Source organism: Odocoileus virginianus, chromosome 28 (assembly GCF_023699985.2).
Source record: "Odocoileus virginianus isolate 20LAN1187 ecotype Illinois chromosome 28, Ovbor_1.2, whole genome shotgun sequence".
Taxonomy (NCBI): domain Eukaryota; kingdom Metazoa; phylum Chordata; class Mammalia; order Artiodactyla; family Cervidae; genus Odocoileus; species Odocoileus virginianus.
Genome location: NC_069701.1, coordinates 7,070,751 through 7,091,062, shown reverse-complemented (window position 1 = coordinate 7,091,062; position 20,312 = coordinate 7,070,751). Strand labels below are relative to the sequence as shown.

General features: G+C 35.8%; 1 protein-coding gene across 1 annotated transcript in view; it reads left to right on the top strand.

Moving 5' to 3' along the window:
- TMEM135 (transmembrane protein 135) overlaps window positions 1–20,312 on the top strand; it is a 255,523-nt gene that overhangs the window by 38,587 nt on the left and 196,624 nt on the right. The window contains exon 4 of the mRNA XM_070457152.1: window positions 13,760–13,793. Coding sequence (XP_070313253.1) covers window positions 13,760–13,793 — 34 coding nt within the window. The remainder of the gene's footprint in view (window positions 1–13,759; window positions 13,794–20,312) is intronic.

Here is a 20,312-nt window from a genome sequence, read left to right as displayed (position 1 = left end):
ATTTATTTCTGCCCTAATTTTTAAGATTTCTTTCCTTCTACTAACCCTGGGGTTCTTCATTTCTTCCTTTTCTAGTTGCTTTAGATGTAGAGTTAGGTTATGTATTTGACTTTTTTCTTGTTTCTTGAGGTAAGCTTGTAATGCTATGAACCTTCCCCTTAGCACTGTTTTTACAGTGTGCGACAGGTTTTGGGTTGTTGTGTTTTCATTTTCATTCATTTCTATGCATATTTTGATTTCTTTTTTGATTTCTTCTGTGATTCGTTGGTTATTCAGCAGCGTGTTGTTCAGCCTCCATATGTTGGAATTTTTAATAGTTTTTCTCCTGTAATTGAGATCTAATCTTACTGCATTGTGGTCAGAAAAGATGCTTGGAATTATTTCAATTTTTTTGAATTTACCAAGGCTAGATTTATGGCCCAGGATGTGATCTATCCTGGAGAAGTTTCCATGTGTGCTTGAGAAAAAGGTGGAATTCATTGTTTTGGGGTGAAATGTCCTATAGAGATATCAATTAGGTCTAACTGGTCTATTATATCATTTAAAATTTGTGTTTGTTGATTTTCTGTTTAGTTCATCTATCCATAGGTGTGAGTAGGGTATTAAAGTCTCCCACTATTATTGTGTTATTGTTAATTTCCCCTTTCATACTTGTTAGCATTTGTCTTACATATTGTGGTGCTCCTATGTTGGGTGCATATATATTTATAATTGTTACATCTTCTTGTATTTGTCTTTTGATCACTATGTAGTGTCCTTCTTTGTCTCTTTTCACAGCCTTTGTTTTAAAGTCTATTTTATCTGATATGAGTATTGCTACTCCTGCTTTCTTTTGGTCCCTATTTGCATGGAATATCTTTTTCCAGCCCTTCACTCTTAGTCTGTATGTGTCCCTTGTTTCGAGGTGGGTCTCTTGTAGACAACATATATAGGGGTCTTGTTTTTGTATCCATTCAGCCAGTCTTTGTCTTTTGGTTGGGGCATTCAACCCATTTACATTTAAGGTAATTATTGATAAGTATGATCCCATTGCCATTTACTTTATTGTTTTGGGTTTGAGTTTATACCCTCTTTCTGTGTTTCCAGTCTAGAGAAGATCCTTTAGCATTTATTGGAGGGCTGATGTGGTGGTGCTGAATTCTCTCAGCTTTTGCTTGTCTGTAAAGCTTTTGATTTCTCCTTCATAGTTGAATGAGATCCTTGCTGGGTAGAGTAATCTGGGCTGTAGGTTATTTTCTTTCATCACTTTAAGTATGTCCTGCCATTTCCTCCATGTCTGAAGAGTTTCTATTGAAAGATCAGCTGTTTTCCTTATGGGAATCCCCTTGTGTGTTATTTATTGTTTCTCCCTTGTTGCTTTTAATATTTTAAAATATTTGATCTTTGTTAATTTGATTTAATATGTGTCTTGGGGTGTTTCGCCTTAGGTTTATCCTGTTTGGGACTCTCTGGGTTTCTTGGACTTGGGTGATTATTTCCTTCCCCATTTTAGGGAAGTTTTCAACTATTATCTCCTCAAGTATTTTCTCATGGTGTTTCTTTTTGTCTTCTTCTTTTGGGACTCCTATGATTCAAATGTTGGGGCGTTTAACATTGTCTCAGAGGTCTCTGAGGTTGTCCTCATTTCTTTTAATTTGTTTTTCTTTTTTCCACTCTGTTTCATTTATTTCTACCATTCTATCTTCTACCTCATTTATCCTATCTTCTGCCTCCTTTATTCTACTGTTGGTTCCCTTCAGAGTGTTTTTTTATCTCATTTATTGCATTATTCATTATATATTGACTCTTTTTTTATTTCTTCTAGGACCTTGTTAAACCTCTCTTGCATCTTCTCAATCCTTGGCTCCAGGCTATTTATCTGTAACTCCATTTTGTTTTCAAGATTTTGGATCATTTTCATTATCATTCTTTGGAATTCTTTGTCAGGTGGATTCCCTCTCTCTTCCTCTTTTGTTTGGTTTGGTGGGCATTTACCCAGTTCCTTTACCTGCTGGGTACTTCTCTGCCTTTTCATCTTGTTTATATTGCTGTATTTGGGGTGGCCTTTCTGAATTCTGGCAGTTTATGGTTCCTCTTTATTGTGGAGGTTCATCGCTGTGGGTGGGGTTGGATGGGTGGCTTGGTTTCCTGGTTAGGGAAGCTTGTGTTGGTATTCTGGTGGGTGGAACTGGATATCTTCTCTCTGGAGTACAATGAAGTGTCCAGTAGTGAGTTTTGGGATGTCATTGGATTTGGTGTGACTTTGGTCAGGCTGGATATTGAGGCTCAAGGCTGTGTTCCTGTGTTGCTGGAGAATTTGTGTGGTATGTCTTGCTCTGGAACTTGTTGGCCCTTGGGTGGTGCTTGGTTTCAGTGTAGGTATGGAGGCTTTTGATGAGCTCCTATTGATTAATGTTCCCTGGATTCAGGAATTTTCTGGTGTTCTCAGAATTTGGACTTAAGCCTCCTGCCTCTGGTTTTCAGTCTTATTCTTACAGTAGCCACAAGACTTCTCTATCTATAGAGCACTGATGATAAAACATCTAGGTTAAAGATGAAAAGTTTCTTCACAGTGAGGGACACCCGGAGAGGCCTCCTCTGTCTATCACCAACTCCTGGAGCTTACTCAAACTCATGTCCATTGAGTTGGTGTTGCCATCCAGCCATCTCATCCTGTCGTCCCCTTCTCCTCCCACCTTCAATCTTTCTCAGCATCAGGGTCTTTTCAGTTCTTCGCATCAGGGTCGCCAAAGTATTAGAGTTTTAGCTTCAGCATCAGTTCTTCAATGAATATTCAGGACTGATTTCCTTTTGGATGGATGGATTGGATCTCCTTGCAGTCCAAGGGACTCTCAAGAGTCTTCTCCAACACCACAGTTCAAAAGTATCAATTCTTTGGTGCTCAGCTTCCTTTATAGTCCAACTCTCACATCCATACATGACTACTGGAAAAACCATAGCTTTGACTAGATGGACCTTTGTTGGCAAAGTGATGTCTTTGCTTTTTAATATACTGTCTAGGTTGGTCATAACTTTTCTTCCACGGAGCATAAGCAGGGTGACAATATACAGCCTTGACGTACTCCTTTACCAATTTGGAACCAGTCTGTTGTTCCATGTCTAGTTCTAACTGTTGCTTCTTGACCTGTGTACAGATTTCTCAAGAGGCAGGTCAGGTGCTCTGGTATTCCCATCTCTTTCAGAATTTTCCACAGTTTGTTGTAATCCACACAGTCAAAGACTTTGGCATAGTCAATAAAGCAGAAGTAGATATTTTTCTGGAACTCTCTTGCTTTTTTGATGATCCAGTCGATGTTGGCAGTTTGATCTCTGCCTCCTCTGCCTTTTCTTGATCCAGCTTGAACATCTTGAACATCTGGAAGTTCATGATTCACGTACTATTGAAGCCTGGCTTGGAGAATTTTGAGCATTAGGTTACTAGTGTGTGAGATGAGTACAATTATCCCCATGGAATAAATCCCTCCTTTGTTGAAAACTACCAATCTATATCATTACTAGATTTTTTGTCTAGTTTTATTATTTGCTGAGAGAAAGATATTAAAATCTCCCTTCTGTTGTTCTGGATTTGTCTGGTTCTCACTTTAATGCTGTCAGTTTGGTGTATACACATTTATGGTTGTCATTTCTTCAATGATAAATTGAACTTGTTATCAATATAAGATGTTCCTCTATAGCTCAGATAATTCCCTTTGCTCTGAATTATATTTTATTTGGTGTTGCTATAACCACTCCAGCCATCTTCTTGCATTGTATTGAATTTCTTTCCAGTTAATTTCCAATCCCTTAGTTTTGTATTTGAAATGTAATTTTTGTAGATAGCATGTAATTGGGTCTTGGATTTTTATTTTTTAATTTTTAAAAACTTTATATTTAAAAGTTAAAAAGTTATTTTTTGGCCAAGCCACGTGACTTGGGGGATCGTAGTTTCCCTGACTTGGTATCGAACTCAGGCCCATTGCAGTGAAAGCTGAATCCTTACCACTCGACTGCCAAGGAATGCCCTGGGTCTTGGTGTTTTAAATCTATTTTTGCTAATTTTTGTATTTTAATTAGATTAATTAGTCCATTAACATTTGGTATATTTATTATGATGTGTCTAGATTAGATCCACTGTTTTATTACTATTTTTCTTCTTGTTTCTTTCTCTGTTCCTTTTCCTGCATTCTTTTCCATTATTTGAATTTTTTTTTTTTTTTAGATGGTGACACTATGTGTTATTTAAAAAAAATTCTCCTCCATTCCTTTTTTAAAATGACTATATTTTGGGGGCAGGAGTTTTAGGTTCAATGCAAAATTATATGGAAAGTATAATGATTTTTCATATATCCTGATCTCTGCACATGGATGTGATGTGCTGTGGCTTAGTCAGTCAGCCATGACTGATTCTTTGTGACCTCAGGGACTGTATCCCGCCAGGCTCCTCTGTCCATGGGGATTCTCCAAGCAAGAATACTGGAGTGGGTTGCCATGCCCTCCTCCATGGGATCTTCCTAATCCATGGTTCAAACCTGGGTCTCTCACATTGCAGGTGGATTCTTTACCGTCTGAACCACCAGGGAAGCCCAAGAATACTGGAGTGGGTAGCCTATCCCTAATTATCAATATCACCCAACAGAGTGGCACATTTGTTACAATTGATGCACATAGGTAGACATGTCACTATCAGTCCAAATTTATAATTTACATTAGGGTTCTTGGTTTTGTACATTTATGGGTTTAGACAAATGTGTAAGGACACATATAGACTATTATAGGATCTTGCAGAGGAATTTCACTGTCTTAAAAGTCCTCTATGCTTGCTTATTAATCCCTCTCTCCCCTCAACCCCTAGTAACCACTAATCTAACTGTCTCCATGATTATATCTTTTCTAGAATGTTGTATAGTTGGAATCATACGGTATGTTGGTTTTTCAGATTAACATCTTTTACTTAGTGATATGTGGTTAAATTTCCTCCATGTCTTTTCATGGCTTGATGGGTCATTTCTTTTTGGAACTGAATAATATTCCCTGGTCTGGATATACCAGTTTATTTATCCATTGACCTACTGACAGACATCTTGATGGCTTCCAAGTTTTGGTAATTATGGATAAAGCTTCTGTAAACCTTCAGGTACAGGTTTTTATGTAGACATAAATTTTCAACTCCTTCGGATGATTACTAAGGGTTGTGATTGCTGAATCATGTGCTAAGAGTTTGTTTAATTTTGTATGAAACTGCCTACTGTCTTCCAGAGGGTCTGGGCCATTTTGTATCCTCACTAGTCCTGTTGTTCAATGTCTTCACCAGCATTTAGTATTATCTGAATTTTGGTCTTCCTAATATGTGTGTGGTAGTATCTCATTGTTGTTTTAATTTGCATTTCCTTGATGATATATGTATGTTGTGGTGCATTTCTTCATCCTTATTTACTTTAATCTCTATGTATATATATATTTAAAGTAGGTTTCTTGTATTTGACATATAATTGGGTTACATTTTAGATCAGCTTTGGCAATCTTTTAACTGTCATTCAGAGTAATTGGTGCAGTGACAAAGAATCCACCTGCCAATGCAGGAGACCTCAGAGATGTGGGTTGGATCCCTAGGTCAGGAAGATCTCCTGGAGTATGAAATGGCAACCCACTTCATTATTCTTGCCTGGAAGATTCCACGGACAGAGGAGACAGGCAGTCTATAGTCAGTGGGGTTGCAGAGTCAGACATGACTGAGCATACACATAGCTAGCAAAGTGATTATTGATATAGTTGGATTGATTTCTACCATATTTGTTATTGTTTTTTCTTCGTTGCCTCTGTCCTGATTTTTATCTTCCAGTCTTATTCTGCCTTTTGTGGTTTTAATTGGACGTTTTATGTATTGGGTTGGCAAAAACGTTCATTCAGGTTCTTCTACAAGATGTTACAGTCAAGCTCCTGGAGGTAAGACTCACAAAAGTGTGGGGCCCCCTTGAGACCGACACCTGTGGAATTTTGACATCCCAGACTGTGCCTCGCTCTTTACCCTGACTCCCACCCTGAACCTCCTGCTGTATGTCGGTTGCAGTGCAGATTGTCCTCTTCTGACTCTTGTTCCCCCAGAGGCTTCAGCTTCTGAGTCTGTGCTCTGTTACAGGCTTATTCTCCGTATCTGCTTGCAGTTTCCGCAGTTCAGGGGACAGCAGTTCGCAGTGTGACCTTCCTTCTCTTGTGGAAGTTGACTTTTACGTTTGTTCAGCTTTTTACTTGGTTTTAGGGCTAAGTGGTCACTTTCAAGCTCCTTACATGTAAACTGTAAACTGGAAGAAGAATTTTTTTTTTTAAAGAATTCCATTTTTATGTATTTATTTCTTTTTTAGTTTTTCTAAAAAGTCAGACTCTTTTTTGAAGAGCAACTTTATTTAAATACCATGATAGTACCAAAATAAAATTGTGTTATTGACATTAAAAGCTATAACTCCTTAAGGCATAAAGAGGTTTCCTGGAAGTAGTTTATTTCCTATTCTCCTTTTACATTTGATAGTAAACTGTTTTTTAAGCTTTCTGTTTTTATTTATTTAAGTGAGCTATTGCACTAGTATTTTATTCACAGACACTAGGGATTCATAGAAACTTTTCCCTAGATTATGACCTGTTCTAAATATTAGTTGGAGTGGATTTACTCTGTTTAGATTAGAATTTGAGGCTTCCCTGGTGGCTCAGACTGTAAAGTGTCTGCCTGCAATGAAGGAGACCTGAGTTCTATCCCTGGGTCAGGAAGATCCCCTGGAGAAGGAAACAGCAACCCACTCCAGTACTCTTGCCTGAAAAACTGCATGGATGGAGGAGCCTGGTGGGCTGCCATCCATGGGGTCGCAAAGAGTCAGACTTGACTGAGTGACCTCTCTCTCTCTCTAGAATTTTAACTTCTTTATGAGTATTGTCCCATGGTTTCTGAAGAAAAAATGATCCTTATCTTGATGTGATTGTTTAGTAGTTGAACTTTTTGTGACAGGTGTTGATTTAGTTCTGTTCTTTATTAGATGATGCAATTAAAAAACCTGCAAATAACTCTAAGTTCTTCTTCTTTTTTTTAAAGCGTTGTGTGTATATATGTTCATCAAGCACAAATGGTTTGGGGTCTAATTAAAAACTTTAAAATTAAATTTTATAGTATTGTTCAGAAGGTAGTGACTGACTTTTTAAAAGGCAGGTTTAAAAAACATTTTTGGCTTTAACAATAAAACACAGAAAAGCAAATCTTTTAGCTTTGTTTCTTTATAAGTTGCATAGTGTATCTTACTTTAAGAAAGTCTAGTCTCTGTTTATCTGGAATTGTGCAAAATTTAACAATGGTCTTACTTGCTTTGAAAACATTTTTTATTTAGCAACAAATTTTTCTAAAGATTTCATTAAACATCAAGATACCTGAGTAATCTACTCAGATTACTGAGTAGAATCTGGTAGAAAGTTATCTCCCAGACTTTTTAAAACTAAGATATACTATAAAACAACTTATAAAGCTTTATAAAGAAATAAAGCTAAAAATTTTGCTTTTCTCTGTTTTGTATAAGTAATTTACAAAGGTTGAAGATAAGTGTATTTCAAAATTATTACATCTAGCCCCAAATGAAACATATTAATATTATAGTGTTTAAGGAAGAGGAATTTATAATTATGCCTTTAGTTCCCAAAGAAAGTCAATGATATGTTGTTGGAGGTGGCCAGTAAGCAGCTTGAAGTGTGAGTCTAGATTCAGGAAAAGTATGGTAGTTATATAAATAGAATCAGAGGTTTCCTTCTGTAGGTGATTATTGAAGCTATTGGAGATTAGAGTCTCAAAGCTCAGAATAGGGAGTCTGAGGTTAGAAGCTGGGAAATAGCAACCTCTAAGGAATCAGTTTTGAACCAAATTTTAGATTAATTGATCAGTTGTTAGTTCATCCTTTTACAAGTAAATATCAGTAATATATTAGAAAGGATAGAAGAAAAAGAATGTGGAGGATTAGCAGTTTTTTCCAAATTAGCAAATTGTGACAATTTAAATTTTTTAATCTCTGAAGCCCTATTCAATAATGAAATCTTTACTAAAGTTAAATGCTTTGTACTCAACTGTATAATCACTTAAAAAAAAGCATTTAATGATGTACAAACATACAACATGGTTATATATACACACACATACATATGATGAATGTATGTGTGTGTGTGTATATATATATAGGTATAGATATATAAGTGAAAATCTAACTATATTCATGAATATGTTTTCATCTATATTGGTTTATTTCCTCACAACTTTTTTCTCCCTCTCTCCAACTCATCCATCCTTTTATTCATCCATCCACCCATCTACCCATCTCTCCATCTTTCTCAGTCTCCTTCCATCTCTGGAATTAAACATGCTTTGCCAGCTAGTCCTAAAACCTTCTAAGAGGGCAGCTTACTTAAATCTTAATCGCATCACTATTGGGTTCTGTGAAAGCTTTGAAGTTGTTTCCAGGGTTGCTTAAAAAATTTGTGCCACGAAGAACTGTGATCTTAGTAACTCAGCAGGAAGCTTTGGTAACATCTAGTTTATCCCTAGGTGGGCTGTTAAGAACTAGTCTTCTCTTTCTTTTTCTAGGAAGTGCTTTGTTTGTGGTTCAGAAAGAAGTTGTTCTGATGGATTTTGTTTTGTAGAGTAGTTGTGGATTTGCTTTGATATTTAGTATTAGTTTAGATAAGTTAAAACTGCAGGGTGCTCAAAGAAGGACATGGATTAAAGTATCAAAAATTGGGTATTTATTCTAAGCATATTCATGGTTTAAGTTGTTAAATTACACTGTTGTAATTATGAAACTCCTAAGCAGATGTGACCAAAAGGAATCAACTATGTACTATGTGGGTAAAAGAATACCTATAAACTGGCCTATAGATTCTTGGTATCTTCAAGTTTCAGTGTCATGTTCACAGGAAGAAAATGAGATTCCCTTGCAGTCTTCTGAAAAGCTTACCTCTCTATTATCCACTGTATACCATAGAATATAATTATGAACTCTTTCTCTGGACTAGAAGTTTGTCTTACCCATTCCTGTACCTTAAAGAAGTATTTTATACTGTTCTGAAATATTTTGACAAATGAAATTCTATTTTATTTTGAAAGACTTTCTGAAATGATTAAATAAAATCTCTTGGTAAACTTACAGTGTTGGGGAACATTCATTTTGTTTTTCTTTAAACTCTAATTTCTCCTTATCCATTGAACACAGGCATATTTTATATGTATATATAAATATTTAGAAGTGACACTATTCCTACTGTATTCCCTAGTAATCTTAGTTATGAAATGTGTTATATACAGTGTCATTCAGAAGTTTGAGAAAGTTAACTAAAGAATATTTACAGTAAAGTTTCCAGAAAATAAAAAGCATTATTGTCCATCTAATTAGACAAAATAATGTCATTAGAAGATAATCCTTGAAATTTCAGTAGAATGTGAGGATACCTTTTATGCTACTGAGATGTTAAGAAAATTTAATTATTTTAATATTTTCCCATAAGGAATAGTGATACTCTGCACAGTTCTTAACAACAGTGGTTCTTAATACTTTTTTAGATAGTACCCCTTGATGTACACACCCATTTACATTTTTAATGGAAGTTTAAAAGATTTATCTCCTTTCCCCATTGAAAAAAAAATTAAGCTTAACTGTAGTTGAAAGAAATACGTGACTAACTTTAGGCTGCTTATTCTTTGAGTTTCACCAGTCTTCTAATCTAGTGATTAGATTAGAAGAATGGAAGTATTTGTGTATCAGAGCCTCCTGTGAAGTTTAAAAAGTTATTGTCCTCCTTGGCCCCAGACCTTCTCTAGGCCCACTTTTCTTCTAACTGACATCTCCCCACTTCCCTGTCACTGTTGTAGCAGTGTTTTAATGTGTAACTTGGTTTCCAGAGAGAATTTACTCACTAGGAAGGGCGTGACTTGTTTGTCTTCAGACTTAGGCTAGATACAGCCAAGTGTTAAATAATAAAATGGTATTTAATCAACTTATCCGTTTCCTGTTAATACTGACCATCTTTGGAGAAGTGATAAAATAAATTACTGTTCTGATATTCTAACCTGCCAAATAAAATACCGTCCTCTCATTCTTGAGGCTGTTAGCTTTGGGTTGGAGTTCAGATAAAGCTGAGGAGGAGGTGATCTTCCTCATTATTTGGAAATGGTGAATTGAAACTTGGGGCTTCCCAGGTGGCTCAGTGGGTAAAGAATCTGCCTGCCAGTACAGGAGATGTGGGTTGGATCCCTGGATCAGGAAGATCCCCTGGAGAAGGAAATGGCAAACGATACAGTATCCTTGCCTGGGAAATCTCATGGACAGAGCAGCCTGCCAGGCTACAGTTTATGGGTCGCAAAGTGTCAGACACGACTGAGCAACTAACAACAACAACAGATTGAAGCTTGAGACCGTAATAGTCTCAAGTACCCTAATAGCAATACATCCTTGGCTTTTTACTGATAGATAGACTGTGTCAAGGCTTTCTTTACCCTCACTGCGCAGAAGCCTGCTGGGATACCATATCAAACAAATCAGTGAAGTTTAGGACTGAAAGATAACTTAGTAAAGATTTTCTGCTGTAGAAGCAGCACCTTGGAAAGAATGTGAAACTTAAATCAGAAAAACTTGCTTTCTGCTGCCTTCATATTTTTGAATAAACCACTTCTCTGATCCTTGGTTTTTAATAGAGTAAGGATGATAGTGTCTGCTTTATACTTTGTGTAACTGCTGAGAGGATAAAATCTGATTTCAAAATATTAATTACACTGTGTAAATTATTAAATTTTATACAAGTGGATTATGTTTTTGCTTGCTAATAAATTAGTGTCATTAGTCAGTCCTCCCTCTGTCTAGTGGTTGTCTTTTGTGATTATATTTCTACAATATATGTCTATAATGTATTCCTTCTTATATGACTGGATTCCTAGTAACACTTTGCTTAGTAATTCTACCATTTGTTTAGTGTCTGTTAGATGCCAGGTACTATTGCAGGTCTGTGAAAATTTAATGATTAAACGAGATCATCTTTGCTCAGTAAAGATAAACAGTTATAGATGGAAGCTAGTGATGATTCTAGAGTTGGGTTACTGTTATTATCAGAGACAGAATGAAATTAGTGGAACAAATGTTTTTGAAGATAGCATATATTAGTTCACTTCATTGTTGTTGTTCAGTCACTCACTTGTGTCTGACTCTTTGCGACCCCACGGACTGCAGCACGCCAGGCTTCTTGGTCCTTCACCGTCTCCCGGAGCTTGCTCAAACTCATGTCCATCTCATCGGTGATGCCATCTAACCATCTCATCTTCTGTTGTCTCCTTCTCTTCCTGCCTTCAATCTTTCTCAGCATGAGGGTCTTTTCTAATGAATCATCTCTTCACATCAGGTGGCCAAAGTATTGGAGCTTCAGCTTTATCATCAGTCCTTCCAATGAACATTCAGGACTGATTTCCTTTAGGGTTAACTGATTGGATCTCCTTGCAGTCCAGGGGACTCTCAAGCATTTTCTCCACCACAGCTCAAAAGCATCGGTTCTTCGGTACTTAGCCTTCTATATGGTCCAGCTGCCACATCCATACATGACTGCTGGAAAAACTGTAGCTTTGACTGGATGAACCTTTGTTGGCAAAGTAATGTCTCAGCTTTTTAACACATTGTCTAGTTTGTCATAGCTTTTCTTCCAAGGAGCAAGCGTCTTTTAATTTCACTCCATAGTGAAATGTATTTTCAGGGGTAACCACTAAAATTACAGAAATATCTTTACTTTGGTTTTGTAATGAAGAATACTAATTTTTTGTTCATATATGACCAGCAATTGATAAGAACAGGTAAATCCTTGAGAAGCATTTAGCTTTTCCATGTATGTGTGACTCTTAGATGATGATGTTATCCTAATTTTTCTTGATATGATCTATTTAAATTAAGTACTGTTAGAACATCTTTGATTTAGAATTTGGTAGGAACTAAAGATTGGTAAGGATTAGTAAGAACAATTTCAGTTGGTATGTATAAATCATAGAAAAGAAGACCTAAAAGGGACCTTACAGATCATCTTATCACTGATTCTGAAATTCATTTTTAGAGGAGCAGTGGAATTCTGTTGTTCTGCTAAGTACATTAGGACCTGCTGTAGACAGACAATGCTGGGGGGCATGGCCCAGTGGGTATGCTTAGGGCGCTGCCTCCTTTCAACCAGGATGGACCCAATGTTATGTTTTATATATTAGTGATAAATGTAAGTTTTTTAAAAATAGTTTTTATATTTAAAAATATAAGTTAGAGAACTAGCTCCCTCATTTTAATGACAAAACTAGAGTACCAGAGGAAGTTAACTGGAACCCTGATTTCTTAACTTCACTTTAGCATTATTCAGTTATATCATACTGCCTCCATATGGCTTTAGTAAATTGAAAATCCTGTTAAGCCATTTTAAGCATGAACAATCAAGGTTTTTTTATGACTGGATCTGACATCAAGAAGATTGATTGATGATGTTAATATCAAGATCTAGCATGATATTTAAATGAAAGTGATTTGATATTCTTACTTTTTTATGTTACAAAGTAATTGTTTCTTTGAGTACTAAAAATGTTCATTATTGAAATTCAGATATATTTCTATGATTTTCAGAGTTTATTTGAGCCCTGCCCTGGAACGCTTTAAATATTAAAGACTTGTTTATTAGAGGGATGTGCATCATTTATGGTCTCATGTGCAGTGTAAGTTCAAGTTATAAGGGCATAAAATTGTCCTTATCCTTGAGTTTCTGGGTGAGTTCTCTTTAAGTAAGAGTGATTATGCATTTAGTAAATATGTAGTTTTTCTGTAAAACAGGTGTTTACAGAGCTTTTGTTTGTCCTTTGATGTTAAAAAGTTCACTTAGTACCTGACTTTTCACTTAACAATGAAATTAAAGCAAGGTGATTTAGTGTGATTTGTAACAATGTCTAATGAACAGTTGCGTTATGTGTAAAATGATAGAAGACCTGATTTTTTAACAATAAATTTGCATTTAGTTACAGTTGTTATGGCCTTGACTTCTTGGCAAGATGAATTTGCTAGGATTCTTCATTAAGTTTAGAATTCTCTAACATAAAGATAGACTAATGGCAAATTGTACCTCTCTTCCTATTAATAAATAAAGTATCAGTCATTTAAAAAATTGAGATGTAATTGACATGTATTTACCACTGTGTTAGTTTATTATGTTAGATATATGATCTTTACAATAGGTCTAACTAGCAATTACTAGTCAATAGTAATTTTTTTTTTTAAGAAATGTTAGAGCTTTGACTTTATGTTTTTAATTCTTAAAGATTTTGGCTGTGCTGGGTTTTTGTTGCAGCATGTGGACTCTCTAGCTGTGGCGTATGGGCTCAGTAGTCATGGTGTGTGGGCTTAGTTGCCCTGCAGCCAGTGGGATGTTAGTCCCCTGACCAGGGATCAAACCCACATTGCCTGTATTGGAAGATGGATTCTACCAGTAGACTACCAGGGAAGTCCCAGGCAATAGTAATTTTAAAGAATTTTAATTAATAAGCACTAAACAGAATATTTAATGACTGCCAAACAGAATGACTTGTAGAATTGATTTATACAGCTAACTATTACAGTACTAAAAGCTTAATTCTGCATAGTCTACTCCTTTCCCACCACTCCTGATAATTGGTTTGGTACATTTATTAAAAAAAAAGATGAAGTGATTATTAAGTCAAATTTGTGTCTAGTCTCACTCTCTGTCTTCTTAAAATTATTTGCAGGAGAGGGCTGCTCACAATTTATATGGCCAACTTGGTAAGTAAATTTTTTTTCTTTTTGCTTTTGAGGTTTACCCATGCCCCCCCCCCCCCCTTTTTTTAATCTTTTTTGTTTTTTGAATAAAATTCCCTTAAAAAAAGGAAACGTACTTAAATTTGAGAATGTTGATTGTCTTTGTTTTAAAGGATAGACTTAAATGTTTAAAATAGCTTTGATGCTCTCTGGTTTATTCCTATTAAATTATATGACTGAATTGTACTTATTTCAGGAGGATAATAGATTCACTGCCCTGTGTTCTTCATGATTCTTTTTTCTTTTAAGCTTAGGTCTTCATATTTGGTAGTGTGCATATCTGTATCTGTATCCTCTCTCTATGTATCTTTAATTTCATTTCATATTCTGCTTCTATTGCTAACTTCTTATGGGAAGAATGATTTAAGGATAAACTTTTATGATGTACAGTTTTCCTGGGTTTCAAAATAGCATCGATTCTATTTTTGAATACTGAATATATTTAATAATATAGTCTAGGCTTCTAAAAAATTTCTTAAGTTTTTAGAATTGAAATTAATGTTGTCTTAATACTCTTTCCAGTAGATATATATTCAGGGTATATGATTTTTGTTGTCAAGCTCATATTTTAAAAGCATATGTGTATTAAAAGCTTTTAAAGTTGTTTCACAGAAATTGTAGGCAGCATTGAAAAATTCAACTAAAGAAAGATAAATAATTATTTGTTTACCTAAGGATAGGTTTTTGAGTTCTGTAACAGAGACTGTAGTTCAGGGTTGCATTTAGCAACTTATTTCAGTTTTGAAATATTTAATTTTTGCTCTGTATAAGTTACTGTGCTATGTGCTAGAAGGCAAGATGAAGACAGTCTTTGTGTTTATGGAGTTTGCTGTCTAGTGGAAAAGTCACAGTAGAAATAATAATGTTTGAAAAGGACTGAAAGATGAATTATAGGGTGCTATGGAGACCATAATGGCAGCACTAAACTGTTCTAGGTGCTGCTTTCCTTTCTTATTTTGTGAAGAGCTTAAAAATATTGCATCTGCATACCCAGAACGGATTTGAGTTTTAATCCATTTGTTTTCCTTTTAGTTGTGAACATGCTTTTTTATATGCCCACATGGTCATACTTTACATACTTTAATACCCAAATACTATATGTATTTATATACTTTTCTTAAATTCTAAGTAAATTTCCACAAACTTTTTGTGTTCCATGGTTTAGACTAGAAATTCCTTGAGAGAAGATATTTGATTTTGATTGATATAATCAATGTTGGAAGATGCCCTAAAAATACTGTTTTTTTTAAGATTAAGCTTTTTATTTTGAAATAATCATAGATTCCTATGCAGTTGTAAGAAATAATAGATCTCATATACTCTCTACACAGTTTCCCTTAATAGTAGTATCTTACAAAACTATAGTAGATCAAAAGTAGGATATTTGCATTGATATTTATTATAGTCAAGATAGAGAACATTTTCTTCATGTTGCTGTTTTGTAGCTACATTTATTGGGTTCGCTAAAAAGTTTTAGTTTTTGCTAAAATGTTACAGAAAAACCTGAACAAACTTTTTGGCCAACCCACTACTTACCTCTGACCTTTCCCTCCTATTGCCCAACCTCTGGTAACCATTAATTTATTCTTTGTCTTTATAATTCTTTAGTTTCTATAGTCATTTCAAGAATGTTTTATAAATAGGATTATATAGTACATATTTTTTGTCATTAGCTGTTTTCTGGAGATTGATTCAAGTTGTTGGGCATATCAGTAGTTCATTCCTTTTTATTGCTGAGTAAGTATACCATGGTATGGATGTACTAGTTTATTTAACGGTTCACCTATTGAAGAACATCTGGCTTGCTTCCACGTTTTGGCTATTACAAATAAAGATTCTATAAATATTCACATGCAAGTTTTTGTGTGTACAGGAGTTTTTATTTCTCTGGGATAAATGCCCTGGAATACAGTTGCCAGGTTGTATGGTAATTGAATGGTTAGTTTTTAAAGAAACTGATAAACTGTTTTCCAGAGGGGCTGTACTATGTTGTTTTGATAGCATTTGCAATCTAGCATAAACCTTTGAATCTCTAGTTCTTTCTAAATGTGAGACTTTTTGCGTGTGGGGAATAACATTTGTCTGTTAAGTAGATTTGTAATTTTTATGTCCAGATTAATAAATTTCAGTATTAGAAAAGCTTTTCAGAAAGTGCAAAATATAGATTGGTCTTTTATCTTTTGTCAGCCAAGGTCTGTAGTTTAAAAATTTAATGAGGTCAAAGCCTCACACATGGATTTTTGACGACGTGTTCAAAGAAATTTGTACATGATATATTTGGGATACTAATGATAGTCTTAGTATCTTCATCCTCTTTCATCTTCATCTCCTCTTCCTCTAAATAGAGCCTTTTATTTATACTATTGCTGTGTAACTATTATTTAAGTAAGAGGGTGATTAGTGTGGAATAGATAATATTTTCAGAGCCTAAAATAACTTAAGTTCTAAAATTCTATTATATTGCTCACTAGACTGAGTTGAGATTGTTGGCTTATTTTAACATCAATGACAAAATTTCTAAATGTTGGAACCTTTTATTTTAAGAAAGTTTATTGTTAGGTATGTGTTTCTGATTTAGAAAGTAGAGAAAAACATGAAAAAGAAAATAGAAGTTATCTGTAGTTTCACCATGTAGTAATTGCTAACATTTTAGTGTTTGTTATTTTATCCCCTTCCCTTTCTTCCAATGTCCCTACATAAATAGATGCACATTCACATTACACAATATATACCCAATAAAAAATTGGGGGTGCATTGTTTTGTGATGTCTTTTGTCACTATGCCGTATAGTATTGGTGGCTCATAGTATTAAGTAACCATTCTCTGGAGAGCGTAATCATACCTTTTCACCTAACTCTTGCTTATACTCTCATTACACTGAATTGGTTTTGTACATATACACATATACCCACAAAAATGTTGGGTGACAATAAATTACTGTTTGATTAGTAATAATATCATTTTGTTAGTTTTGGCTGTGACAGTTATCCATTCCTTAATTATTTTGACCAGAAAATTTCAAAGGCCCATGCCTTTGAATGAATATCTGAGAAAAATATGGAAAACTGTCTTCATATTATCTTTATCATCTTTGTCTTTATTTTTATCAATGAACATACATTGCAAAGCACTTTCCTGTGTATTTGGACAGAAGTATAAGTCATTATGGTCTTCCCTGGTAGCTCGGTGGTAAAGAATCTGCCCGCCAATGCTGGAGATGCAGGTTCGATCCCTGGGTTAGGAAGACCCCCTGGAGAAGGAAATGGCAACCCATTCCAGTATTCTTGCCTAGGACATCCCATGAACAGAGGAGCCTGGAGGACTAAAGTCCATGGGATTGCAAAAGGGACAGACACGACAGAGTGACTAAACAAATACCAAAAAATACGTAAGTCATTATTCTGCTCTTGAAAATAGTTTAGTTGAGGCAATAAGGTTTACCTAGATCTGGATTTAAAATGTTAATGTATTGCTGTATTTAAAATGGATAAACAACAAGGGCCTGCTGTATATCACATGGAACTCTGCTCAATGTTATGTGGCAGCCTGGATGGGAGAGGAGTTTGGGGGAGAATGGACACATGTATATATGTGGCTGAATCCGTTCCCTGTTGGCCTGAAACTATCACATCATTGTTTGTTAATTGGCTAGACACCAATACAAAATAAAACGTTTTTAAAAAAAGAACTGGGATTGACCTGTAAGCTGTAAAAAAATAATTAAAATGATAGTTTATTCATCGTCAACTATGTGGTTAGACAGTACGGTTTTAAGAACTTTAGGAAAGGGAGTTAGCTTTGTGCTGGGGAAATGAGAAGGTTTTATTTTACTTTTTAAAATGTTTATAGTTTATGGGTAGTCTGCCTGGCAGCTCTGTAGTGGAGCTAATGGTGACCTCCTCTAAGAGGACTTAGCCACATGCCTCACCTCCCAGGTCTGCGGCAGCTAGAGCCCCTGTCCCTGTGACAGCGTCCTGGTAACCACAGGTAGCCACGATGGTGTGATCACTCACTTAGAGCCAGCCGTCTTGGAGTGTGAAGTCAAGTGGGCCTTAGGAAACATCACTACGAACAAACCTAGTGGAGGAGATGGAATTCCAGCTGAGCTATTTCAAATTCTAAAAGACGATGCTGTGAAAATGCTGCACTCAATATGCTAGCAAATTTGGAAAACTCAGCAGTGGCTACAGGACCAGAAAAGGTCAGTTTTCATTCCAGTCGCAAAGAAGGGCTATGCCAAAGAATGTTCAGACTAACACGCAACTGCACTCATTTCACATGCTAACAAAGTAACGCTTAAAATTCTCCAACTTAGACTTCAATAGTATGTGAACTGAGAACTCCCAGTTGTTCAAGCTGGATTTAGAAAAGGCAGAAGAACCAGACGTCAAATTACCAACATCAGTTGGATCATAGAAAAAGCAAGATAATCCCAGAAAAATATCCACTTTTGCTTCATTGGTTATGCTAAAGCCTTTGACTGTGTGGATCACAACATATTGTGGAAAATTCTTGGAGATGGGATTACCAGACCACCTTACCTGCGTCCTGACAAACCTGTAAGCAGGTCAAGAAGGAACAGTTAGAACCAGATATGGGACAACAGATTGGTTCCAAATTGGGAAAGGAGTATGTCAAGGCTGTATATTGCACCCTGCTTAATTAACTTATATGCAGAGTATATCACATGAAATGCCAGGCAGGATGAAACACAAGTTGGAATCAAGGTTGCTGAGAGAAATATCAATAACCTCGGATATGCAGACGACACCACCCTTATGGCAGAAAGTGAAGAAGAACTAAAGAGCCTCTTGAAGGTGAAAGAAGAGAGTGAAAAAAGCTGGCTTAAAACTCAACATTCAAAAAAACTAAGATCATGGCATCTGGTCCCATCACTTCATGGCAAATAGATGGGGAAACAATGGAAACAGTGACAGACTTTATTTTCTTGTGCTCCAAAATCACTGCAGATGGTGACTCCAGCCACAAAATTAAAAGACACTTGCTCCTTGGAAGAAAAGCTATAACAAACCTACACAGCATATTAAAAAGCAGAGACATTACTTTGCTGACAAAGGTCCATCTAGTCAGAGCTATAGTTTTTCCAGCAATCATGTATGGATGTGAGAGTTGGACCATATAGAAAGCTGAGCACTGAAGAACTGATGCTTTTGAACTGTGGTATTGGAGAAGACTCTTGAGAGTCCTTTGGACTGCAAGGAGATCAAACCAGTCAATCCTAAAGGAAATCAACCCTGAACATTCATTACAAGGACTGATGCTGAAGCCAAAACTCCAATACTTTGGCCACCTGATGCGAAGGGCCAACTCATTAGAAAAGACCCTGATGCTGGGAAAGATTGAAGGCAGGAGGAGAAGGGGATGACAGAGGACAAGATGATTGGATGGCATCACCGACTCAATGGACATGTGTTTGAGCAAGCTCCAGGAGATGGTGGAGGACAGAGAGGCCTGGCATGCTGCAGTCCATGGGGTCGCAAAGAGTTGGACATGGTTGAGCGACTGAACAACAACAACATTTTATATGTTATTTGGCTGCAGTAGGTCTTTGTTGCTGCATGTGAGATCTAGTTCCCTGGCTAGAGATTGAACCCGAGCACCCTAGGAGCCTGGAGTCCTAGCCACTGGACTCCCAGGAAAGTCCCCAAGAAGGTTTTATGAATTGCATGGGACCTGAATATTGAAGAAAGGAGAGGAATTGGAGGTAGCTCTATCTTCAAGACGTGTCACTGATGATCATAAGACAAAATTCTTGCCTTTCCAAGGATTGCTAAATTGAGGTCAAAATTTAGGAACAAAGGAAAAAGAATAAGTAACATTTGTTGAGTTTCTACTCTGTTAGACATAATTGGTAAAATTGGGGCTACCCAAATAAACAAGGTATAGTTCCTGATTCTGAGGACCTTATACTTTACTAGGGGAGAGAGAGATGTAAAACCTCATCTCTGTTTTTTAATATTGATAGTTGTCTTGAAGCAGAAAACAGTACAGTGTTTAAACTGTGTATCTGCAAATATAAATCTTAGTAGTTGTGTTTTTGAACTGTGTTATGTTAATTGTTGTAGGGAGCGGGTGAAGAGCTATATATTCTAAATAAGGGACATCTCTATTAATGCTTTTGCTTTTATAAGGAGATATTCTCTTGGGCTATTCTTATTATTTGTAATATCTGTCAGTAAGCCCAGATAATTCTCAGTTATTGAACCTAAGTGATTTGTAGCCTTAGTTATAAATGTCATAAATTATAATTTAACTAAGTTTTAAAAATTATGAAGGCTTACAGTTTAATACAGTTTAATTAATACCCATGTGAAAGTCTTTAAGTTCTATGTTAGAAAATTTTGGAAAGAAAAATGTAAAATTTTAAAAATTGTATAGTTTTTTCCCCCAGATTTTTAGAGTTGATAGAGAATTAGTTGTTAAAGGGCAAAGTGTATAGAGGATATACAAAAAAGAATGAAA